The sequence below is a fragment of the Marmota marmota genome, unplaced genomic scaffold, assembly GCF_001458135.2.
Source record: "Marmota marmota marmota unplaced genomic scaffold, marMar, whole genome shotgun sequence".
Lineage (NCBI taxonomy): Eukaryota > Metazoa > Chordata > Mammalia > Rodentia > Sciuridae > Marmota > Marmota marmota.
The window spans coordinates 33,746,213-33,772,697 of NW_026000082.1; the positions used below are offsets into that span (position 1 = coordinate 33,746,213).

At 45.3% G+C, this 26,485-nt stretch overlaps 1 protein-coding gene and 1 long non-coding RNA gene across 5 annotated transcripts in view; one reads left to right on the forward strand and one right to left on the reverse strand.

Moving 5' to 3' along the window:
* Positions 1-4,153, forward strand: part of LOC107142055 — a 5,851-nt gene extending 1,698 nt beyond the window's left edge. For 2 of the 3 annotated variants that reach the window (XR_007352145.1, XR_007352144.1), the window contains one exon: positions 1,456-2,126. This is a non-coding gene — a long non-coding RNA (uncharacterized LOC107142055). Of the gene's footprint in view, positions 1-1,455; positions 2,127-2,984 lie in introns of those variants that run through there. The other variant, XR_001503507.2, reaches the window with a different exon arrangement.
* A 2,048-nt stretch (positions 4,154-6,201) lies between these two features.
* Positions 6,202-26,249, reverse strand: Sesn2 (sestrin 2). 2 transcript variants are annotated; one of them, XM_015485406.2, is made up of 10 exons: positions 25,615-26,249; positions 17,727-17,789; positions 15,326-15,523; positions 14,760-14,942; positions 14,437-14,649; positions 13,253-13,403; positions 12,624-12,904; positions 12,029-12,219; positions 8,596-8,740; positions 6,202-8,043 (listed from the first exon to the last, which is right to left on the reverse strand). In XM_015485406.2, exons 1-10 carry the CDS (start codon positions 25,702-25,704, stop codon positions 7,957-7,959), a joined length of 1,602 nt encoding a protein of 533 aa, XP_015340892.1. In that variant the 5' UTR covers positions 25,705-26,249; the 3' UTR covers positions 6,202-7,956. The 2 variants fall into 2 exon arrangements, with proteins under 2 accessions (XP_015340892.1, XP_015340893.1); XM_015485407.2 differs by having other exon boundaries at positions 12,624-12,742; positions 25,615-26,230.
* Between the last annotated feature and the right edge of the window lie 236 nt (positions 26,250-26,485).

The window sequence follows — 26,485 nt, forward strand, 5'->3', positions numbered from 1 at the left end:
GAGATGATAATAGCCCCTTGTAGTGTGTGTGTGTGTGTGTGTGTGTGTGTGTGTGTGTGAGAGAGAGAGAGAGAGAGAGAGAGAGAGAGAGAGAGAGAGAGAGAGAAATTGAGACACAAAACACTAAGTATGCCAGAGAGATGATGTGCCTTGCACAGGACGGACACCTGTGCTGGCTGAGCTGGGATTCAAATGTCCGTCTCTACATAGAGACTGCACTCCTAACTACTATTCCAAACAGACTCCCACACAGGAGATGGATAGTGGTTGGTACACAGTAGGGGATGAATGTTGCTAAATGCTAAATGCTTCACTCTGTTGAATTGAATCTCATTTCCGCTTTGGCTGTGCCTTCACCTGGACTGATTTGCACCTCTCAGTTCATCTTGGCTGTGTCATCAGGTCACATGACACAGTTCTCCTGGGGTGCCCACTTAATTCCTGCTGACTTGGAGTATATCTTCTGAGCACTCCTGTCAACTGGGAGGAACCTATGGGCTGTAATCCTGGATCTGGAACAGGCCAAAGGTCTCTGTTTGCAGTGACCCAGACAACAGCTGGAACTCATCCAGGGGAGATGCTGCCTGTTGGGGAGGGTGTGAGCCTTCCCAATGCCCCTGCCCCCACTAGGAGTCCAAGGTCCAAGGCTGCAGTTTTCCTGTTCAGAACATATTGCTTACCCTTTGGTTTCCAGGGCATTTGTGGTGATAAAACCACTTGTCCTGTTCACTTCACAACAGCCTCACAGCTAGATATTTGGAGAAAAGAACATGGGGATTTGAATCCACTAAACTCATATCTCTGTTCGTGGAAGCATGTTTACCACAAGAGTCTATTTGTTTTCTATTTATCACGTAGTTAATATGTACTAATTGTTGTATTGACTTTTTGCCCTGAATAATACTTTGTTGTAAGACACTACCCTGTGCATCGTAAGATGTTTAGTAGCATCCCTGGTTTCTACCTACTAAAGCACCCCCAGTTATGACCACCAAAAATGTCTCCAGACTTTGCCAAATGTCCTGGGGAGGTGGGTGCAACTCATGCCTGGGTAAGAACCTGATTTAATTGAATGGACACAGCAACCCTATGACCTAGGAAGTATTATCTCCCCTTTTTATTTTTATTTATTTCTTATTTGGGGATCGATCCTGGGGCCTGGGGCTAGGCAAGTGCTCTATGACTGAGCTATACCCACTTCTCTATCCCTTACTAGAGAAAGAGAAACTGAGACCCAAAGAAGTGAAGTCTAAGAAAATCATATTGAAACCAACCCCTTGTTTTCTGCTGAAAGAAGGATCTAAACTAAGCAGGCACTTTATAAACATTTGCTCATTTGATCCTGATGAAAATATTTTTTATGTAGATGGTAACCTTTCATAGATGAGAAAATTAAAGTTACTAAAGTTTAACAGTGTACTTGGTTCTGTTTGTTTATATTCTATCTCATTCCAGATGGACTTGCACTCAGATTTGAGCCTCATCTGTCTGGTTCCAAAGTCCAAGCTCTTTCCCTGACACTAGACTGATGCTGAGTAGCTGAGAGCCGGTCACAAAACAGACAACCAGGCGGGGAGAAGCAATGGGAACACAGCCAAGTTCACAGTGCTGAGAGGCTGTGATTTCTCAAGTGCTGCCAACAGTGCCCAGTACCTAGGCCAGGCATCCTGGTGTCTATAAACATGGACTCCACACTTATTTACTCAGTCCCCACTGTGGGAATAAAACAAAACACACCAGACAAAAATCCCTGCCTTCTTGGGGCTCACAATCAAATTCAGAGATGAGAGAGCCAAACAGATGACTATAATCTTAGATGGAAAAAATAAAAATAAAAACTTGTGGTGATAAAATCACTTGTCCTGTTCACTTCATAATAGCCTCCTGGCTAGATATTTGGAGAAAAGACCATGGGGATTTGAATCCACTGAACTTATATCTCTGTTCCTGGAAGCATGTTTACCATAAGAGTCTATTTGTTTTCTATAAATGTAGCTCAGTGATAGAGCACTTGCTTAGCATGTGCAAAGCCCTGGCTTCCATTCCTGGTGTGTGGACATACACACACGTGCACACCAAAGGGAAAAAAAAAAGTTTATAAAGGCCAAAGAAGGAAGATGCATCCTCCGGGGAGCCAGAGAAATCTTTCTGGAGGGGAGCTCTTGAGTTGAGGTTCAGTTGAGTCCATCTGTACCATGGAGCTAATGGGCTCTACTACAGAGGACTCTGGTGAGAACTAAATTATATTACGACTATAAGTATTTAGTGAGGAACCTGACACACTGGGAGGGCCTAAATAACTCCTACCACCTTGTTCACTCCTTCCTCTAATAAGTACTATTTGTTTTATAATTTAAAAAAAATTCCTTTAAAGACTTCCCATTGATCACACAATAAAGTCCATTTGTTGTTGTTGTTGGCAGTGCTGAGGATCAGACCCAGGGCCTGGCACACACACATACCAGGCAAACACTCCACCATTGAGCTATATTCCCCAGGTCAAGGTCCAAAATTCTTGATATGCCCTGTACAGTTCTGCTGGATCTGTCTAGGGCTTTCTTCATTCAGCTTCAACCTTCCTCATGTTCTCCTTGATCATTCTGTCCCTACAAGGTTTTTTCCTTTTTTCTTTTTGTTTGTTTGTTTGTTTTTGGCAGTACTGGGGATTAAACCCCGGACCTTGTGCATGTTAGGTGAGTTCTTTACCACTGAGTTATAGCTACAATTCTTTTTTAAATTTTATTTTCAGAAAGTTGCCGAGGCTGGGCTCAAACTTGTGATCCTCCTACCTCAGCCTCCTGGGATTACAGGTGTATGCCACTGCACCTAGCAAAAAGAGTTCTTCCTCGACATGTGAATTTGGACACTCAGAAATGAGACAGAAGCTCAAGTCTCTGTTCCAGTAGGAGCCAACTGTTAGGTCAGAGGTGATCTGGACATGGGAGGAAAGAATTTCAGCTAAGACTTTTTTTTTTTTTTTTTAGGGCCAGGAGATCACACAATCTTGAGAGAAGATGGGACATTCTGGCACTATACTTAAGCTTCTCCCCAAAGAGGGGAAGAGGCTTGCCCAAGTTCTCCAGCCATGTGAGTGAGAACCTATGCTGGCCACTGCAGCTGTTGCCTCCAGCCTCAGGAAGGAAAAATTAAGGCAAGAAGTTGTAGGTCTCTGGCACAGAGTGTTGACACTAGTGCCAGAGATTTAAAGATCTGAAGGTTCAGGCTTGTGGGACCTCAAACAAGTCATTCCCCCTGTTTGTTCTTTATTGTCACCATCTATAATAGAGAGTCTTAGGTCAAGTACTCTGGAAAGCAGACTTAGATGGAAATTTGCATACAGGAGGTTTACTGGGGAACAATATCAGAGGACAGTGAGAAGCAGGGCTAGGCAGAAATTGGGTTGCAATGCAGCTGCAGTGGAGGGCTCAGCTGATCTGACAGGGGATTCTAGAGCTGGAATAATCTGTCAGAGTTGTTTCAAAGGAAGGCAAAGGGTCCAGGCCTTTGTTCATTCTCCTATCAACCAGTCATTGGAAGCAGACTATCTGGAGGGCATAACCATGAGTTAGTTTGCTCCCTTCAACCCAGGACAGTTCCCAGAGAGGGATTCAGGTCTTTCAGCAGCCAACACCCTCAATGGAATGGGGATGTGGGAAGGAATGTGTGCCCTAGACTTCGGGACACCTGAGCACCACTACAGAGGAATGCAGATGAGCATTTCTAACTGTTCTGTTTCGCGAAGCCTTCAGGTTCCAAGAAGGTGCTTCAGTGGGGGAAATCCTCTCTTCTTGAATGTGTTGTAGCTTCTGCAGAGTCTAACTTATTTCCTTGAAAGAGGTCTCCACTGCTAGGTCTTAAATGTCCTCAGAGGCACCTCATTGCTTTTTTTTTGAGGGGGGGTACACAGGGGCACTTACCACTGAGATATATCCCTAGCCCTTTTTGAGACAGGGTCTAAGTTGCTAAGGCTGGCCTCAAACATGTGATCCTCCTGCCTCAGCCTTCCAAGTTGCTGGGATGACAGACATGCATCACTCTGCCTTGCTCATGTCTCTTGTGGGGTGCTCATCACAATTGTAATGTAAATAATTTGCTGAGTAATGATCTAATATCTGTCTCTGCCACTTGACAATAAATCCCAAAGAAGCATGAACCCTGTTTGTCTCCCTCACTGTTGTATCTCTGCTGTATATAACATCTGTTGAATGAAAGAATATTAGGGAAGCTGTTAAAGATACACATTTCCCAGCTCTGCCTCCATACACTGATTCTCCAGGAGACTCTAAAGCACAAAAGGCTGTGAACCATTTCTCCAACCCACCTGCCATGACTCTGGTGAATGTTTGAAACTTGCCAGAGACTCACCCAGCTTGTTTTCCTACTCACTCTCAGCAGCCCTCAATCCAAGCATATCTTCAAAAGCCAGACAAACAAAAGAATGCAGCCACTAGCAGACTTCCCACAAACTCCGACCTGGGTAGATGTGTCCTGGTCTTAAGACTGCAGGCTGCAGAAGTCTAAAACGTATTATATTCAATCTGTATCAGTTCTCAATTTCATGTGCAAATTGAATTGAACATGATAAAAAATAATGCTGACTAGTTTGGGAACAAAAGCAATGCCACGTAGAAAACCCTGGAATCAGACTGATAAGGGTTCCAGTTCTACCTTATTTGCATAATCTTTGGCAAATTTCTTCCCTTTTTGGGGGGTGGTGGTGTACAAAGGATTGAACCCAGGGGCACTTTACCACTGAGCTACATCCCCAGTCCTTTTTATTTTGAGACAGGGTCTAAATTGTTAAGGCTGGCCTTGTACTTGTGATCTTCCTGAGCCTCCTGAGCTGCTGGAATTACAGGTGTGTGACACTGCACCTGGTATGGCAAATTTCTTAATACTGAATTGCTCACCAGTACAAGGCAGAGATCCCTGAACTGTGCTAGGTGGCTTTCATGCATTAATTTTTACAACCTTCCTGTAATCCGAAATATAAATTCCTTTCCATACATAAGGAAATTTAGGAGAGAGACCTGAAGTAACTTGCTCACAGTCAAGGCATTGATGTCAAAGCTGGAATTGAACCTAGGTCTACCTGCTAAATTGATGTTCCCTAGATCTCATCTATGGTTCCATTTCCACATCTGTACAGTGGAAACACCACTCCTTTCTCAAAGGGCTGTTGTGAAGATTAAATGTGAAAACATTTGATAACAGCCACACTCCACAATGCTACCTAGAAAAGAAATGGAAATATTTTATTCCAATTTTTGTGGTTAAGGAGACTCGAAGCCCAGTGAAATTAATTAATAGCCTCCCCACCCAGGGATACAAGTGGCTAAGTCAGAGCCAGAATCCAAGCTTTGGACTCAAAGTCTGATTCACATTCTCTCACACTCTCAAATGACTCTAGAAGGAAAAGCCAATGTATAGATATACTGCAAAAATAAAAAGCTACCTCAAGGGAAAAGTGAACTTGAGAGTCAATTGGGGGAGGCTTCCAGTAAGGTCTAGTTTTCAGTTTATGACAGTAGTGTTCAGAGCAAATGGGAAGCCAGAATAAGCTTTAGCTTAGTCATGATGTGGTTTTCCTGATGAACTTCTTAGTTCCTGGTGCCCAGAGAAGTTAAGAAGCTTGACTAAGGTCACACAGCTATAAATGACATGGGCACAATTTAACTCCTTAAACCTGATTCTGTCGCCTTGGTGCCTCTAGAAAGGGAAGGATGAGAAGCAGATCATAATATGGTAGGGTGGGGGACCTCCAGTAGTACGAAAAAACAAAACAAGGTGAGATGCCAAGGCCTCAGTGTCAAACAGATGGATCCTGGCTTCTCCAAGGACTAGTTATGTGGCCTCAGCAATGTCATTTCACCTCCAAGTTAATTCCCTTGCAAGATTGTGGCAAATTCAGAGAAATGGCCTCCACATATCCACCCCAGGACGAGGCTTGGTTGAAAATGACGTGGTCATTGTTAGTTTACCATGCCAGATCAGCTAGAGTTGGGTGGCAGGGCTGGACACCCAAGCCACAGAAGTTAAGACTTTCAATGTCAACAATTCCAACCCTGCAATCAATGACACAAGTAATCGGCAGGGCAGGGACTGTCAGGTCAGGTCCATGATGCAATCATAGCTCTCTGCTTGTGTTATGAGATGAACCCTGGCCTTCAGAAAATGGAAAAACAGTCCATTAACAATGAGTACAAAACAAAACCTTGGTGAACTTTTATTTCTTATCATACGTAACTGTTAACAAGGTCAAAGATTTCTGCACTTGAACACTGGATACCCTTCCCACCCAACCCAGGAGACAATAACAGAGGCATCATGTCCCCTCTAGAACTCAAACCCCCATGCTGGGCCCCTTTCCCTCTGGCCCACCTTCTTTGTGGGGAGGGCTTTCAGGCCTTAGGGGGTGCCCAGTCGCTTTCCCGTGCCTGCACGGATATGAAATGTGGCACACTGGCAGGCTTCTCTCCTGCCCTGCCCCAGGGAGGAGGGTCAGAAGCAGCAGCATTGTGGCCCCTGCCTTTCTCAGGTACCTCCAAACTGGATCAAGAGGAGGCACCTACTGCTAAGAAGGGCAAGAGAAGCCATAATTCACAGTTGTTTGCTACAGAAAGTGCCTGGGATTAGTCCTTGGCTGCTTCTGCCTCCAAGCAAACCTAAAATCTAGGAGAGGGGACAGATCAGATGCCAGGATGGGGGTGAGGGTCCTTGGAAGGCAGCCAGGAAAAAACAATTATAGGAATGGGGGTCCCCAGAGGACTTTGTAATATCTTGTAAGAAAAATCAGCTTGCTGTTGACAGGTTGGCCTGAGATCCCAGGGCAAAGCCTCAGACACTGGGGAAACTCAAACCCATCCCTCCGTCTGCAACTGTGGTGGTCAAGGTGGCCTGGCAATGTGGCATGGTCGCCCAATCAGTGGCAGGGCCCAAACGAGAACCCTGGTGTCTGCCTCTCTTACTGAGTCTCAGTGCCACCTCAGCCACCTAGAAAGGCCCCGCTTTTTGGCAAATATCCTTGGCAGAGCTCCAGCCTCTACAGGCAGCACAGCCTAGGGCGAAGAGGCTCCCTCTGCTCCTCCCAGATATCAACTGTGGCTCCAAGGGTAAGGCTGAAAAGAGGACTGACCTCAACCACAAAGGACCCAAACACAGAGAATCTATCATCAAATACTACTTCTTCTTCAGAGGCAAAGTGACCAACAGTGGCTCCAAATCTCCAGAAACCGTTCACATCCAAAAGGTTGGGTCTGGCCTCTCTCCTGGGGTCTCCCACCTCAAATCACCGGAGAAAGGCATACAAGGGCAAAGAAGGTAAGAGAACTAAACTAGGATTTAGGCAACAAGGGTACCAGGGGGGTCTCCATTCTGCCCAACAGAAAAGGCTTTTGGGGAACAGGGCACACAGGCCAGCTGTGACCCTGGCTTTCACATTAATGGGTGAACAGCAAGTGGGAGGTAATGAACTCTGAGAATGATGGGGGAAAGAAGGCAAAGCTGCCTGGAGTGTTAGTCCCTGGAGGTCTTTGGCCCTCTCTCACAGGGGCTAGCCAGGGACTTCCCAGTCCAGGAAGGCCACAGCACTTGTGGTGCCTGGGGCTCAGCCTGCTGGCACACAAGTCCGAGGTTGGCACATTTCCCTTCTATGCCTTCTGCCTCTGGGGGGCAGGGGAAGGAAAAATGCATAGCCCCTTGGGATCTCCTAATCCTCTTCCAGTTCCCAGGGACAGAGCTGGGATCCCAGAGTCAGTGCAGTGATCCTGTCCATTCCAGTGAGAAAAAAAGAGGGTGTGGCTCGGGGGCTGCACATCACACAAGCCCACCCACAGCAGGGTGGGGATGGGCATGGAACTGAAAGGGTCCCAGATCTGTCTCCAGATGGAATTCTTCCAGGGAGGAGGGTATCCCCAGGATCAGCTGCTCCAGGTATGGTTCCTACGTGGGAGGGAGTCAGGTCATGTAGCGGGTGATGGCACGGAGGGCGTACAGCAGGGCAGCTTGCATACGGGCCTCCAGGAGTAGCAAGTTCACATGTACCTGGGATACAGAGCAAGGCTTGTTAACGGATCCTCTACCCTCCCAGACTGCCACTATCCCTGAACACTCACCTCACCCTTCCCTTTTGCCACAGAGATGTCCTGACCTTTGATAGTGCTCTGAGCAATTTGGTACAATGACCACTGAAGAACTTCCAGTGCATTCTTCCTTATCATGATTAACTTCTTTATCCCACAGGGCTAAATAAGAGCTACCATTAACTGTGCAGGATCAAGGGTTTACAATACATCTTTTCATTTCATCTTCCCAACAACCTTGATGGTGGCAGAATTGATTCCCATTGTAAAGTGGGAAAGCTCAGAGAGGTGAAGAGACTTGCCTCAAGTCACAGTGTTATGATTTGAACTTATGTCTACCAGTCTGCCACTGAGGACACTGGGTGAAGCTGGTACCCGTGTTTCCATTTTACAGGTTTGTTAGCAGCTGAGGAGGATGTAAACTCAAGACAACATGCCCAGGTATCCCACCTCCCTGGCCTCTCCACTGGCTGGGCCCATCTACCTCCATCCTGCTCCTCCCCATGGGTCATACCTTCTCTGAGTGGCGGAAGTGCCTCCAGAAGTGGTTGTACATTCTTCGGGTGGTCTTCTCTGGATAGCAGGCTACTGTCTTGATATAGACCTTGAGGTTCCGTTCCAGGAGCTGGTTCACCTCCCCATAATCATAATCATCATATCTGGAAAGACCAACAGCATTGCTCATCCTCTGTTCCCAAAAGGAAAGCTCATTTCCCATCCCCACCCCATAGAAAGAGGAACAGAGAATGGAGAGAAAAGGCAGAAGGTAGGAAGCAACAAGAAGTCCAGTTCCTCTTAGAAGAAGTTAATACCATATATCACAGGCCAACAAACTTGTGGGGGACCAGTCCAAGGAATGCACAGAGAATGAGCATGTTGAACTGAGTACCACCAATGTGCCATGTGACCAGGTATTCATGGAATTCTCAGAACTACTACACACTACTGTGATATACAGCTTTATATACAATACACTGTACTCATGAATCCCACTTTGTAGATGAGAAAATTGACACTCGAGGTGTCACTTTCTCTAAGTCAGACAGCAGGGAATGGGTTTCAAACCCAGCTCTGTCTGTCTCCAAGGCTGAAGTCACACTGAGTCACAGAGAAATTCAGAGAAAAATTTAGAAGCAACGACCATGTTGGAGAGTGAAGACTCCTAAACCTGAGGGCTGGGAAAAAACTACCTTTCCCAAATTTTAAAATGCCATCTTGCCATCCCAGAGGTGGAACTCCATAATGATCAGCAAGAGGATGGCCCAGTAGGTATAGCTCATTCAATGAAATACGATTTATAGCTACACAGAAAAAGTTTTTTTAATATATATATTTTTTAGTTGTCAATGAACCTTTATTTCTTTGACTTATTTGTATGTGGTGCTGAGGATTGAACCCAGTCCCTCACACGTGTAAGGCAAGTGCTCTGCCACTGAGCTATAGCCCCAGCCCCAAGAAAAACAATTTTTCTACAAGCAACATGTACAGCAGAGCCTGGTTTTTTTTTTTTGTTGTTTTTTTAAGTTGTAAATGGACACAATGCCTTTATGTGGTGCTAAGGATCAAACCCAGTACCTCACACATGCTAGGCAAGTGCTCTATCACTGAGCTACAACTGCAGCTTCTGGGGATAATTTTTTGATACTCAGTATAAACAATTAAATGAGAAAAGCAAGAAAAAAAATCATATGTTTACTGAACTACACTAATGTTTTTAATATGAGTAAAATATGTAAAAGAAGTAGGCAAGAAAATGGCAGCAGATCTTGTTTTTGTAAAATTATATATATATTGGTTATTTGTGCATAGAAAAAAAACATAAAGTATCTTATGGTAATAAAAACTGGTGGTGTCATGGATATTTTTTTTTTTCCTCCAGTGCTGGGAATTAAACCCTGAGCCTCACTCATGCTAAGCAAATGCTCTATCACTGAGCTACTTCCTGGGCCTTATGTTTTCTAAATTTTCTAAAAATCAAGGTTTTATTTCTCTTTACAAATACCCAGTATATTTTTTCAAGTGAAGTAGCCACTATAATTTGAACTATATAAAAGCAACTACATAAGAAAGAAAAAATAGCAAGAAAAACATCTTGGGATATGGATGAGGTTGAACTGGGGTAGCAGATTTTTGGGAAATTTCTTATTTCCTTAATTTTTTGTTGATTTTTTTTTTCATCATGCTATCAGAGTGACTTTTTGTTTGTTTGTTTCTTTTCTTGGCAGTACTAGGAATTGAACTCAGACTTTGAGCAGGCTAGGCAAGTGTTTTACACATTATAGGTGTGTGCCACAGCACTGGCTTTTTTTTTTTTTTTTAATAACAAAATAATTGTTCTAGGTTTAAATCTGACAAGTAATATCCTATCTAGGATTTATCTACAAGAACTTGTGTAGCCAGGCGTGGTGGTTCACACCTGTAATCCCAGTGATTTGGGAGGCTGAGGCAGCAGGATCGAAAGTTTGGTGCCAGCTTCAACCTAGTGAGACCCTAAGCAATATAGTGAGACGCTGTCTCAAAGTAAAAAATGAAAAGGACTGGGGATGCGGCTTTGTGGTTGAGTGTCCCTGGGTTTGGTCTCTAATACCAAAAAAAAAGAGCTTACTTATAAAGCCTAGTCAGTGCACATGGTATTTTTAACATTGAAAAACTGCAAACAGGGCTGGGGATGTAGCTCAGTTGGTAGAGTGCTTGCCTTGCATGACAAAGTCCTTGATTCAATCCCTAGCACCCGCAAAAAAGAAAAACTGCCAACAACCTAAATATCCAACTACAGGAAAATGAATGAATAATTATAATATATCCATCACAGAATACAATGCACTGGTTAAAAAACATTAAGAAATTTATTCATACTGATAAGAAATGTGGTTCACACTACATTATTAGATGTGAAAAAATCAAACTGCAGAACATATTGACTATTGTGCCATTCGTTTAAAAACAACACCTACTCAAAAGTCAGAAAAGAGGACCAGAGATGTAGCTCAATGATAAAGCACTTGCCTAGTAGGCACAAGGCCTTGGGTTCAAAACCCAGCACCATTTAAAAAAAAAAAAAAAATCAGGGCTGGGGATGTGGCTCAAGCAGTAGCGCGCTCGCCTGGCATGTGTGTGGCCCGGATTCGATCCTCAGCACCACATACAAACAAAGATGTTGTGTCCGCAGAAAACTAAAAAAATAAATATTAAAAAAAATCTCTCTCTCTCTCTCCAAAAAAAAAAAAAATTTTTAAAAATCAGAAAATATTTAGAAGCAACAAATGTCATTTAGCATGGTGTACTATACAGATAACCACTGTTAAATAACATTTTCCATGAACAAGTAAGCATTCAGAAAAAAAGGAACAAAAAGAAGATTTTGGTTGGTAAGCTTCTTTTCTTTCAAAACATTTTGAATGTTTTCCCATGGCAATATAAATATATCTCTATATTCATATTATAATATTATAATAGTTGCATATTTCTGTTTTTGTTTTGTTTTGTTGTTTTTTCCCCCAGTGCTAGGGATTAAACCCAGGGCCTTACACCATTGGGTTTTATCCCCAACCCTTAATTGCTGCACAATATTTCACTAAATGGCCATATCATTATTTAAAGTCCCCTATTGATGGGTATTTATGTTGTCTTTATTCACTATGAGAAAATCTGCTATTCAGAATGGAAATATAAACTTAACTCTCTCTAGTGACATGGACATATATGTGTATGCTATATATGTAACATGTTTATGTATAGTTATCTCAGCAGGTAAGATTAAGAGTTTCATTTACAAGGTTCAAGAAAGAAAATGAGCACTCCTATTATCTCTTAAAATTAGTTAAGAAATAAACTGGGCTTTGAAAAATAGTAAGCAGAAAGGAAAGGCAACAATAACAAAAGCAATAAGAGTGAGCTCAGAGAGAAGACTTGTGTGTGCATGCCCTGACGGAAGGACATGTGCTCACCTGATGCCGAAGACGCAGTGGATGTAGTTCCATATGGCCCTGCGGAGCATGGAGGTGTCCACGCCACTGTGCATGGCGATGGTGTTGTAGGTGAGGCTATAGGCTGCCTGGAACTTCTCATCCAGCAGCTGCCCACCCTCAGGATACAGCCGCTGGATCAGTGAGTAGCCATGGTCTTCCCAGGTATAATCCTGAGGAATATGGGAAGAGTTCAGTTGATAAGTGAGACTTTGGAGCACAATGTTGGCCAGAGACCCTGTCCTCTAGACCTCTAGAGCACACCTTGCCTCTCCATAATGTTTACTTCCTACGCCACAAACCTAACATGCTGCTTGCTCTAGGCCTGAGAAACCAAGGTGGATATACCTCAGTGTTGACTTTCTCCCTGTGATCAGGACTCCCTAAGCTTGGGGAATAGATGGGTCCCTCCAGGATACATGGGGTCCCCACTGCCTTTATGGGATCTTGAGGGGAGAATGTACTCAACTCTATAACCACTCAAACCCTCTGTCCCCTGCCTATTCATAATCTGGGTATTATAATCTGAAGCATCATAATCTGAAGCAACAACCATGACCATTAGGGAGGGCATTACCTGAGCACGGAAGGTGGGTGGGGCCTGAGCCCCTCGCCGAGTGAAGTCTTCATATCCAAAAGTGGGGTCTTCCACAAAGCACAGCATGTCTGGGTGCGGAGAGGGCTCCAGGATGTCAGCTGAGGACCATGTCAGAAAGAAGTCACTGTGAGGTCGAGACATGGAGCACAAAGGGCTCCACTCCTGATTAATCATCAAAGGGGGGCATGGGGAGGCAGAGCAGAGAGCCAGAGAGAGTCCGTCGCTAGTGAGTGGGAGCAGGACTTCAGCTGGAGCCAGGCCTGGGGGAGGAAGAGGTAAGGCCCCCAGTAACACTAATGGTGGCAGTTCCATGGGGCTGCTCACCCTAGGCCAGGCTCTGGGCTTAGCACTTTGTTTCAGTTACTCTACACAACAAACCTGAAGACCGGCAACAGGAAGTGACTAGTCAGTGGTCACACAGAAAGGCTAAAGTGATGAGACTCAAAGGCAGGTCTGAGCCCAAGGCCCATTCTTGGAACCTCTTGGCAAGGAGGCTGAAGGATGGCAGCCTCTAGAGTTCAGAGAACATGATAAATGGAGGAGTCCATTCCCACCAGATGGTGAAAGAAGGGGCAGCCCATGGACCCTGGGCTACTGTGATCCTCTACCTGAGGGAGTCACCAGCAAGCTCTCCGACTTCTCCAGCTCAAAACGGCTCTCCATCTCCTCCTGGGAGGCTCCTTCATCCCGCAACAGGCTCTCCTGTAGCTGCCTCATGCGTTCCATTAGAGCTTCCACATCCCGGGCAGCCTCAAAACCCTGAAGATGGATCCAGTAGTCACCATTTCTCCTCCCTCGCCCTGTGGAAAACTACTCACCCTTCCCACATACCAGGACTGCCTGGATGATCATAATGACTAGGGCAGCCTCCCGCACCAGCCACTGAGCTAGACAACTCACGTGGTCTATGCTTCCCAAGGGAAAGTTTATGAAGCTACAGCAGAGACATGTATTTTCCCTAAGCAGCTACTTCCCTCAGAAGTAATTTTCAAAGCATCTGTTTTCTTCTTCTTCTTCTTCTTCTTTTTGGTGATGCTGGAGATGGAACTCAGAGCCTCATGCATGCTACAACTGAGCTACATCCCCAGCCCTTCTTGATTTTAAGACAGAGTCTTGTTAAATTTCCAGGTTAGTCTTGAAATTGTAATCCTCCAGCCTCAGCTTCCCAAGTAGCTAGGATTACATGAGTGTACTACTATGCCTGGCTCAGGGTTTTTTTTTTTTTTTTTTTTTTGGTGGTTCTGGGGACTGAACCCAGGGCCTCGTGCATGCAAGACAAGCACGCTACCAACTGAGCTATACCCCCAGCCCATCAAACTTTGTATTTTTAAAGTGTTAATACCCACAATAAAAGTCCAGTCACATGATATTTCACTGAATCCTCACAACCCACTGTAAGTAGGGGTCTTTATTCTCATTTAACAGACGAGGAAGCTGAGCTTCAAAGTCAAATAATTTGCTGGGCATGGTAGAACACACTTGTAATCACAGTGGCTTGCGAGGCTGAGGAAGGAGGATCATGAGTTCAAAGCCAGCCTCAGCAAAAATGAGGTGCTAAGCAACTCAGTGAGACCCTGTCTCTAAATAAAATACAAAGTAGGGCTAGGGATGTGGCTCAGTGGTTCAGTGACCCTGAGTTCAATCCCAGGTAGCTCCCCCCACCAAAAAAAGGTCAAGCAATAACTTTTCTGTGGCCTTTCAGCATGAGGACATAAGAAAGTTGTGGCTTCCGTTCAAGGACCAGAGGCCACAACAGCTTTTTGCCCCACTAAGACCCAGAACTGTAACTTACCCCAGAATTGTTCAGTGGGTCCCCACTTGGAGGGCTGCTTTGCTCACTGGGGGGTGATGGTGCCTGAGGGGCAGGACTTCCCTCTGGATCTCCCTCAGGAAGGATGCCACAGCCAAACACGAAGGAGGCCAGTGAGTGGCAGTGAGTGAGTAGGACTAGGGCTTGGATGAGTTCGGCCAGAGACCAGCTATGTTCCCCAGTCTTCAGCAAGGCCTGGAGGGGAAAGAAGGTCAGATCTGCTCAGTGTCTGCCCCTGGGTTTCCTGTCCAGCCCCAGCCTGGCCACTGGGCTCCCTCAGGGCCATGCCTCTCGGCCCACTGCACCTGGATGTGCTCCTTGGTGATGAGCCACGGCCGATGTGCCAGTAACTTGTTGATTTCGCTAAGTTTTCGCAGCTTCTCAGGGGCCCGATGGAGACCCAGCAGCCACTCAGGGTCACCACCAGTCTGCAGAAATTCAGCCATGTGGGAGCCCACCAGGTAAGAACACTGGTGGCGAGCAGCAGCCTGTGGAGAAGGTTGATAAAGTCTGGGTCACCCTTGTCCTTCTGGGCTGTACTCAAGGTGGGTCCCCCTTAGAAAGAGATAGTGTAGGGCTTATTGTTGCCTAAGAGGCAGGAAATTCAGGTCATGCTCTACCACCATCTTGCAAGTCACCTGACCCCTTTGTACCTCAGTTACTCAATCTACAGACACTAGTAGACAAAGTAGACACTAAAGATGTGTCTAAAGATGCATCTATTCAAAGCCTAAAGTGTATAGATAGTTGGACAAAGTGATATTTTCCCCCGTCATCTATGATATAAACTCAAGAAGTCCCCAGCAAAGAGATTCAAGTACAGAAGCCCCATGAGGACATCCCTACAAGCATCCAGCCCAGACAGGCTCACCATGATGGCAATGTAGTGGCGCCAGGAACTGGCCAGGGGCCCATCTGTGTGCAGCAGCAGATAGTGTAAGCGCCAAAAGCTGCTGAGGTAGTCAGGGTGCAGGCCCATCACCACCGCCAAGTTATCCACCCGCCCTGAGGACATCAGCGCCTCCAGTCCCAGGTGCTGCTCAAGGCTCTCAGCCCCCTCCCGAAGAACCTGCCAAACAAAGAGAACATGGTTTCCCTCCTGTCTTTCCCATCTGAGACCAACATATCCTTTGTGGTGCGTTTATAATAGCAAAAGACTGAAAACCACCATCATATCCAAAGAGGGAATGGGGAAGAAAAAATATTTAATTGATTAAATATTTATTTCGTACTTTATATAATAATAGACAAGACTTATATAATGGTCATTATCTGCCAAGTACTGTTGAAGTACTATGAACTTACTTAATCCTTACAACAACTGGGCTGGAGGTGTAGCTCAGTGACAGAGTGCTTGCCTGGCATGCCTGAGGACTTGGGTTTGATCCCCAGTACCAAAAAATCTAAGATAAAATAATTCTCACAATAATGATAAAACTGAAGTTATATTTTCTCTTATTTTTGTGGTGCCAGGGATCAAACCCAGTACCTCAGACATGCTGGGAAAATGCTTTAACACGGAGAGCTACACACTAGCCCCCTCCCCATTTTTAAACAGGAAAACTCAGGAATAGAGATTACAAGTATGGTTTTGGAGGCGAGGTTGTAGCTAAGTGGCATGTACAAGGCACTGGGTTCCATCCCGGAACAATAGTCGTTTCTCCTGCCTTCATGGAGTTTCTGTCTGAACCTGGCAAATGTACCCAGCCAAGGGTGGAGAGGTACAAAATAGTTCACGTTTCCTGAGCACTCTGTCCATGCCAAGTCCAATTTGGAGCTTTCCCTGCATTATCTCTTCGAATTTTCAGAATATTTCTGTGAGGTGAATCCTATTATTTCCCCCCACTGACAGATGAGAAAATCAGAGAGGTTTTGTTTGTTGCTTGAAGTCACAGATCTGGTAAATGACAGAACCAGGATTCAAACCGAGATAAACTCCATAGCCTATTTTGTTCCTTTATTATAAAAGAGGCTACAGATATTAATAATCATTGTGTGGTTGCTCACCTTACATTTACAAAGGAGGGGGAAATACAGAACTTAGGGGTTTGTTAAAGGTCCTTAACCATTTGGCCCACACATTTGGGAGAGCGAGAGGACAGGAAATAAAAACTTATTCCTCTGTACTGAACGCTGAAGAAAAATGAGCAATCAATTTTTAAAATTTTCTGTATGTTTTGAGGGTAATTCCACCACACATACACACTAGAATGTAAGCTCCGTGTAGACAGATTTTTGCCTATTTTATTTTCTAGCCATAGTTCGTAAGATAATGCATCACAGATTAATAATTCAACAGATATCTGTATATATAAATGAAAGGGTGGGGGCTGGGGTACAGTTCAGTGGTATAGTGTTTGTCTAGCATTCATGAGGCCCTGGGTTCAATCTCAACACTACAAATTAATAAGTATAAATAAAAAATGAATGAATGAACGAACTCTGTAGGTGAAAGATGTCTCTGTTGTATTATAAAGTGAAAAAACAAAACAAATGAAAAACAAACTGAAAGCTATGATCTTGGTTTTCTGTACAAAAGTAACTATCTGTATGGGAAAAAAAAAGAAAAAGCCTAAGCTGGATGGGGTGGCACATGCCTGTAATTTTAGTGACTAAGATGGCTGAGGTAAGATGATTTCAAGTTCAAGATAAGCCTCTACAACTTAGCAAGATCCCATCTCAAAATAAAAAAGGGCAGGTCAGGGCTGGGGATATAACTCAGTTGGTAGAGTGCCTGCCTCACATGCACAAGGCCCTGGGTTCAATCCCAGCACCACAAAAGGCGGGGGGCAGTTCAGCAGTAGAGTACCCCTGAGTTCAATCCCCAATACTGGGGGAAAAAAAAATCCAGAAAACAGTAGCAAATGGTAAATGGTTAACAAATATAATGACTTGTGTTGGGGGTGTAATTACAAGACACTAGAGGTTTCTGACATACTGGAAGTTTTAAAATAATGAACATACATTACTTTAAAAACAAATCATTTTTTTGTAATAGACATACAATCAAGGGTGAGAAGATACACAGAGGTAGTTCTATTTCATTAAGAAAATAGAAGCATTGATCTGGGACGCTAAAGTATGAATAAGTTATATTACTTTCTCCAAGCCTACTCTTCCTCAGGAAAATAGTGTTGGTAGTGCCTGCTCCACAGAGCTGTTTTGTGTGTAGATTCAAAGCTGCAAGTTAAGGGATAGGAAAAGACCCTGATCCACAATGTCTCATGTCTTTTCTTTCCAGGTACCAGATTTCTAACCCCTTCCAAGCTTACCTCCTCCACTGGGATGAAGGCGCTGGGCCCTCGGCCTCGACGAGACCGGCTCTCCTTCTGTTCCTGGGAAGAAAAACATAGAGGTTAGCTGGAAGAAGGGAGGACAACGAAGAGGACTGTTATTTCTCAAACCTCCTCCTAAAACCATCTTTCTGGTCTACTCTGCATGGAGGAATCAGGTGGGAAATTTGTACCCATTTACTGGATGGTGAACAGGTAAACAGGAAAGAAGGCTCATCCCAGGCTGAATTGTTTAAGAACTGGGAAGGGACCCAGGAGCCCTAGCATTGCTTGGTGGGAGGGATCCAGAGAAAAGAAATATACAACCACCATGTTGGACATCTCGGGATACCACCATCTTAGCAGCCCCAAGAACACATACAAAACTCCCCATAGTGTGTATCCCAAAGCCAGTAATCAAATACCCTTGATGCCTATGAAGCAGCTTCAGTCCCTCTCATGATCATTTGACTACTACCACCACCTCATATACAACTATCATCTACTATCACCCACAACCCCACCAATTGTCTGCTGACCTCCATAGCCCACCTGCCCCTAGTGATCCTCTGTACAGCAGCTAGATTTTCTTTTTTGTTTTTTTAATATATATATTTTTAGTTGTTGATGAACCCTTATTTAATGAACTTATTAATATGCGGTGCTGAGAATCAAACCCAGTGCCTCACACATGCTAGGCAAGCGCTCTACCACTGAGCCACAACCCCAGCCCCAGACTAATTTTCTGAGTGTAAATCTGATCAATTATCTTCACCCCTTCCAAGGTCTTCTAAATCAGTTAGTGGGCCAGGCTCACCACCCTCCCTCTGGCTGTTCCTTTTGCAGAGCTTTTTTGGGAATACTAGGGATTGATCCCAGGACTGCTTTACCACTGAGCTACACCCTAGCCCTTTTTAATTTTTATTTTATTTTTTAGGGTCTCACTAAATTGCTGAGAGACTCTCTAAATTGCAAAGGTTGACCTGGAACTTGCAATCCTTCTTCCTCAGCCTCCCAAGTCACTGGGATTACAAACGTGCATGGCCCAGCTTACAGAGCTCTTTCATAGTCCTTCAGGGACTAGAAACATTTTTCTGACCTTCATCTGTGACCCCACAATCCCCAGTGCTTTTGCTTCTAAAAACACTGCCCTCTGATGATCTGTTTTAAGTTGTTCTTCTCCCAGATCATATTTTGTGGAAAGGAGTGCCAGGTCATTCACCCTGTTCTGTGAATGAAAACAGAAAAAGCAGAGAGGCATGGAGGGAATCAGGGCAGGTGATACAAGGCAGATGGTGGTACTATTCTGCTATGACGGTATTTGAGCCTCTGTAGAAACCACTAGAATCAGCCAGGCATGGTGGTGCACGCCTGTAATCCCAGCAACTCGGGAGGCTGAGGCAGGAGGATTGCAAATTCAAGGCCAGGCTGAGCAAGTTAGTGAGGATCTAAGCAACTCTGCAAGACCTTGTCTCAAAATAAAACATAAAAAGGGCCAGGGATGTAGCTTGGTGGCAGAGTGCCCCTGGGTTCAATCACTAGTATCAAAAAAAAAAAGAAAGAAAGAAAGAAAGAAAAATAAGCCACCAGAATCACACACTCACTAAATCCGTTTCTCCTAGTCCTAGAGATGGGGTTCAGGAAGGATATTTATTTTGTTAATTTAAGGGGGACTCATCACTGGCTTTGGAAAAAATTTACCCAAATAAAAAGTAATGCCTTCATGGGCTGCGGTTGTGGCTCAGTGGTAGAGTGCTCACCTAGCATACATGAGGCACTGGGTTCCGTCCTCAGCACCACATAAAAATAAAATAAAGATATTGTGTCCCCCTAAAACTAAAAAATAAATATTAAAAAAAAAAGTTATGCCTTTATTGGAGAGGGAAAGTTCCCCAATCCTCCCTTCCCCATTAAGTTCTAGACTTAATATCTTAGGTGTCCAAGAACTAAAAACTCTACTTGAACCTTTTTTTTTTTTTTTTTTTAGTTGGTCAAAAGCCCCCTAAAGTCTGGAAAAACCACAAAGGAGAAACACTATTAGACCAGGAAGTCCCAGATGTGGCCTCCAATTATGCCACTAATTTGCTGTATGGCTCTGGGAAAGTTGTGTACACTCTCTGGGCCTTAATCCTAAACAAAGAAAGGGGCTGAGCTGACTGTTCAGGTCCCTTTCAGCCCAACTTCTAGGAACTAATAGGCCAGGTGTCCAAGGCCAGCACACTGACTATCATCAAACCCAAGCACTCCCTTTCCAGCTTCCCTCCTCCCTCACCAGAGAGAAAAAGCCCAACAGCTCTGTCTGGGAGATAAGGACTGCTGACTCCACAAACTGAGCCTCCCCCTCAGGGAACCTGAGGAGAGACAGAGAACCGCAGAAGGGAGGGCAGAATTGAGATGGGGACATAGAGGGCCTCCAAGAGGTGCTGGGTAGAACCTGGGGAAACTCCAGATTTAACTAACTAACTCCAAATTCTGACAAGGAAGAAGGTTTACCCCTAGATCTTTAAACGATGGGTCCTGATCCATCAACATTTTTATGAATAATGATGATGATGATGGCAAAGATAGATAATGTACAGTATAGAGTACATGTAAAACTCAGGGGCTTTGGACATAAATTGCCAGAGCTCAAATGACAGCTTCATTTGTGAGCCTCAGTTTCCTCACCAAATAATAGCATTAGTACCTACTTTCACTATGTCACCATGGCAATTAAATGAGAGAATGCCACAAGGCTTACCACAGCACCTCTATCACCATAAACACTTAATAAAAATCAGATGTCATTAACCTCACTGCTATCCCAAACAAGGGTTTCTTAGTCCAAACAGTACATCAGAATCCCTTGAGAAGCTTTTTCAAAAATATCAAATGCCAAGGGGTTGGGGTTTTGGCTCAGTGGAAGAGTGCTCATCTGGCATATGTGCAGCTCTGGGTTCAATCTCCAGCATCACATAATAAATAAATAAATAAATAAATAAATAAATAAATAAATAAATAAAGTATTATGTCCATCTCCAACTGAAAAAAAAATTTTTTAAAAATTATCAATGCCAAGGTCCCACCTCCAGCAGTTCTAATTACATTGGTATGAGGTGGGATCCCAGCAAAATGTACAGCCAGGGTGCAGACCATTGTTTGCACCTTTTATTCATCAGTGTGTCAAGCATAAAGCACCATGCTAAGTGTTTTCCAGGTGGGACTGAAATTAATTTGTTCATATGACAAATAGTTTTGGTGACTATACTATAGGCAGCAAGAATACAGCAGTGAAAATACAAAGTCTCAGGCTTCATATAATTTTGAATCTCGTGGACGAATGAACAGATTTCGAATCAGAGACGTGAATGAAATCTTAGAACAATGATTGCAATGACAAGGTGGGACAGTGGGGAATATTTTAGTCTAAGTAGGCAGAAAGAGCCACTGGGGAGGTGACCTTTGTGTTCATATATAATCAATGAGAAGGCAGCAGGGCCTGTAAAGACACAAGGGACCAGCACTCCAGACAGAGGTGAAGCCCTTAAAGCAAGACGGAGAGATTGGGCTCTACAGCTCTAATCCCTGAAGGCCTCCCCAACTTTGACAGCAGGGGAAGGCCAAGGGACTCAGGCAGGACAGCGTTCACTGCCAAGAGATGACACCTCCAAATCAGCCCTCCATTCCCTGGAGTAGGGAGTCAATAATAATAATAATGATGATGAAGAAGAATAGAAGGTAACAATACTGCTTGCCATTATTTTATCATTGACTTCAGAGGCACTTCCTAGACATAAAACCACTTTTTTGGGTCCCCATTTTACAGAGTAAGAAGGCTCAGAGAGGACAAGTCACTTTTGGTCATTCAGTCAGGAAAGAGGTAGGAGATCTGGCAAACAGACAGCTTCCTAAAGTACAGGAACAATATTCCCCATTCTCTAAATTTCTCAAGGTCTCAATAGTTACAAGACTTTTGCACTTGAGGTTCACTAAGAGAGAAAAGCTCCTTTTGTCTACCCCCAGACCCAGGGACAGGCTATCCCCAATCACAGCACCTGTCATAAAGTTTCTCACCTCAAGGCACATACTAGATCTAGTTCACTGTTGTTACCCCAGTGTGTGGCACAGAATAGGCCAATGGGATTTTCTGTGATGACCCAATGTTTTTGATGGAATGTATTACATCTGCATAAATAAATAGGGTAGCTAGTCACTGTGGCTGAGCATTCCAAACATGACTAGAAGAAAAAGTCCTGAAATGTTTACTTTTATTTAAATTTAAATAACCACACATGGCTAGGGGCTTCCATACTTAAGAACACACATTCAGCACACCTGATAAGGGCATGATTCTACCTGCAATTTATAGATGGAAAAAGGGAAACCCAATGGGGGCAGGTCACTTGCCCAAAGTAACACAGCCAATGTGGAACAGAAGGAGAACCAATAAGGGCTATTATAATTTATAGTTCTAACTCTGGCATCACAGGGGGCAGCAGGAACATTGAAGTCAAACAGCACTCTGGGAGACCACTCAACAGGAGGTCCTCAGACCAGTTGTGAAAAAGAGGATAATCAGCTCAGACCTCAGTGCCTGGCTCCTAATGCAATCACTCACTAGATGTTAACTTCTGTATTTGTTCAGCTATGTATAATGCAGGTTCCATCTAATCTTCATCAATCTGAGGGTAAAGAGGACTTTATTTTGCACACAAGGAAAGATTAAAGGTCCAAATGTTAAGCACCAGAGGACAAATATTCAATCTGCAATGTTTTCCCAAGTAATACCTATGGCATCAAAGGGCCTTTATATTCTACCATACAGCTCCTGGAAGTGGCCCCAGGCCTGGATATTTAAATGCAGCTCAGTCTGGCTTCCCAGGGTTCTATCCACTACCTGCATTGTCCTCTTGGAGTGGGCCAGCCTTTGTTCTTGGTATGCAGACCCTGGGAGCATTGAGATTCAGCTACAGATTCTTATATATGCTAAGTTTCTACCAGCAGGGAAGGGGCAAACACTCCCTCCCCACCCCCAGTCAGCTGAAGTAAGATATTTCCCTCTGTTTACACCTGAGAGGAAGACAGCACAAGCAACCCAACCTCCATCCAGCTGTGGGGTGTGTGCATGAGTGGTATCACACACTTGCACACCCACCCTGTTCTGGGCGCCAAGCTAAGTGTTTGACACACCTGAGCTCACGGATACCTCCCAAGCACCCAGAGGGAAATAGATGTTCTTGTTTCTTCTTTAGAGACAGGTCACTGAGGCTCAGAAAGGTCCTCTCCCAGCTAGGTACAACTCAGATCTGACTTCAAAGCCTGAACAGTTCAAGAAGGTCAGCTAAGCCAACAAGGGGCAGATAATTGCAAGCATTTATGAGATGCACAGAGCAGGCTGGGGATGAGACCTGCAGTTATGAAACACTTAACTGTTCCACATAATTGCACCCAAAGCTCCTATAATGGAGAAGAGGACTGGAAAAGGCTGTGCAAAGGGACTTCATTTGGTGGGGGAGGAAAAGCTTCCTCAGAGGAAGTGATGTTTGAGGAAGTTATTCTAGAGCCTAACAGAGCTTTGTATTACTAGTATTAGAGTGCAGCACTGGGAAGTTTTTGGAGAGTCTTATATATGAAGGTCTTCACACCCTGAAAAGGGGGTGTGTGGTGAAGTAAGTTAAAGGGCTGTTCCTTAGGCCTTGAGCATCAGGCTGCGTAAGATCAGCACACTGCTGTCTTCTAAAGATTCCACTAAAAACAGACATCTTCTCATGTCCTCTTTTCTCAAGGGAGAAGAATACATAGAAGCTGGGTGCTGTGGCACACACCTGTAATCCCAGCAGCTCAGGAGGCTGAGACAGGAGGATCAAAGCCAGCCTCAGCTAAGCAACTCCGTGAGACCCTTTCTTTAAATAAAATATAAAATAGGGCTGGGGATGTGGCTCAGTGGTCAAGTGCCCCTGAGTTCAATCCCTGGTACACGCCCCCCCCAAAAAAAAACCCCAAAACAACAACAACAAAAACTACAGGCATCAGCAGCTTTTCCCACTGCTGAAAAGTGATTTCCTCTAAAGGCCACTCCCTCAATGTCTACTCAGACTAAGAGTACCTAGGTACTCTTTCTTTTCTTCCTAGACCACTCTCTAAGCACTGTCCCAGAGAGCAATGGACTCATTCACCTCAGGCAGGAGGCAACAGGCTCAGGAAGCCCCTTACAAGTCACTCTGAAGAATGGGGAATGTGTGACCACATTCTGACAGTAGCCCAGGATTTGGGGTGCAGTTACTATGTTCAAGTACTATACTTGGTCCTTTGCTCATATTCTGAGTTAATTCTCCCAACAATCTCATATTCTGAGTTAATTTTCCCAACAACCTCTTAGAGATACCATCAATCCCCATGAGAAGAAACTGCAATCAGAGAGCCATCATTTGGCAAAAAGAACACAGAGAATTAAGTGGAGGGCTGGGACCAGACTGGACCATTCAGGTTTTTTGTTTGTTTGTTTGTTTGTTTTTTAAATTTTTTAGTTGTAGATGGACACAATACATTCATTTTATTTATTTATCTATTTTTATGTGGTGCTGAGGATCAAACTCAGTGCCTCATTTGTGCAAGGCAAGGCAAGTACTCTGCCACTGAGCCACAAGCCCAGCCCATCAATGGCCCATTCTAGTACCCAGGTGATCTCAATAATAACATTATTTCCATTTTTTTCATGAACATTAAAGTAACTCAGCTGTGAAGAGGCAGAAGAGGTCATTCCTCTAAATGGGGCTCCTAAATCATGGTATGAAAGGGTAAGGTAACTAAAAAAAAAAAAAAATGGTAGCAAACCATTCAGAAATCATGTTACACAGAGCAGAGATTTTTCCCCTTTAAGACTAGAACTCTACCAACTCCCAGCAATACACCTCCATGATACCCCAGATTTGGAAACTGAAGAACCAAGCAAAATTCCCTGTAGTGCCAAGCCCACTCCAAAATCCTAGGCCAAAGAATGAGGTACTCTATGGGGTTAGTGAAAGAAGCCTCTCCTCAAGCCCCTTCTCACCCTGGAAAAAGGGGCTATAGTGTAGCTTGTTTTGCTGTATTAGAAGACTCAAAGCTTCAAGCCTGGCATCTAATAGGTGCTTAATAAATGATAACATGTTCATTATTTCCACTGCTGGTCGCGGGTGTGATGTTAAATTAGGTCTGACCTTATTCTTGCCTCCCTACAACGCCCCTCCACGCTCTGTGGGGGTAGGAGGAGAGTCCCTGCTAAACAAACTTCGAGGACCCCAGACCACTTAGCAGGGAGCAGCCTAATTAGCACAGTCTTCTTCGGGAACCCTTCTCCCAGCTTGAGCTGCTGCTGCTGCCGCCGCCAGCCAACCCCCCAGAGCACCCGCACTCCGTTTCAAATCCGAGGTGTGATGAGGGCAGGGGAAGGAAGTCGACCTTAGCCGGCCAGACCCAGGTGTCCCATTCCCCAAGGCTCGGAGCCAGGACATCCCAGAAAGTCCTCTGCTGGCCTGCCACCGCCGAGAGACAGGGAATCTGCGGAAGGGGGCGGGGAGGAGGAGTGGCGGGGCTGCAGCGGCAGGGATTTGCCTGGACTTGAAGACTCTCTCGACAAGAGCCCAAACCCGGGAGAGCCTCGAGAAGGCTTCCCTCTCATTGGCCAAGGAGTCCGATGAAGCCAGGGAGGGCTCCGCAGCCCCGGGGGGTAGGGGGAGTGGAGAAGGGAGGAAGGGAGGGACGACGGGAGGGGAGGGGAGGCCCAAGGCTGCCGGTTGATGCAACCCTAGTCCAGGTTTACACGCTCCACTCCCCCTTTTGAGCCCGGGGGGCGCACTGACTTAGCTCGGGCTAGCCTGAGGCTTGGACGCGGCTCAGGGAAGAGTGTCGTCGATCCAAGGCAGCTTACCTCTCCGGTCCCCGGGGCGCCTACGCCGCCCCGGGAGAACGGCAGATAGCCCTGGAGCTCCGTGCGGCACTCGGTGTCCGCAACGATCATGGTGTGTGCACCAGCACTCAGTCGCGGCTCGCCGAGATTAGAGCACGGGTGGGGTGTCTCGGACGGACGGACGGACGCACGCAGGAAGCTGGAGCTGGGAGTTGCTGGGGGCGGTTCGAGAACCCCAGGGTGTCTCTCGGGGTTCCAGAACGCTAGAGATCCGGAGACGGCTACTGCTGTGCTGGACTCTTCTCCCAGGCTGGCTTCTGGAACAGTGAATGGCCTTGGGGGCCTGGATTTGGTCGAGATGCAGGGGTTCTCACGGCCTGAGGTGCCTCGGAAGTCCGCAATAGCCAGCGCTGCTCGCGGACCCAGCGCTCCTCAGCATCCCCTCCGCGGAACTGCAAGCGCTCGCCTGGCTCTGACACCAGCAGCGCCTCTCAGCTCGCTGCGGTCCCCGGGGGAGGGCGGGGACACAAAAGCCCCGCGGCACAGCCAATCAGATGCCTGTTTCTCGGGAAGGCGGGGGCAACACCTCCCTCTGGAGCTAACTGTTCCTCCAATCGGCATCCGGCAGCGCCCAGGAACTCTGGGAGCTGTAGTCGGCCTCCGACGAATGCTGCAAACTTTTGCAAGAGGGGTTAGTCAGATCACTGGCAATACCAGACAAGACTGACAGCCAACAGAGTCATTAGGGTTGCATGATGAAACGGGACTTTACCGGGCTGGACCAGACAGCCAGGTGTGAAATCCTCTCAAATGAGTTCTTTAGCTTTTCAGTTCCTGGAGCGACGGGTTAGGGTTGGGAGAGGTTTGGCTCGTCGATTCCAGCGGTGTTAAT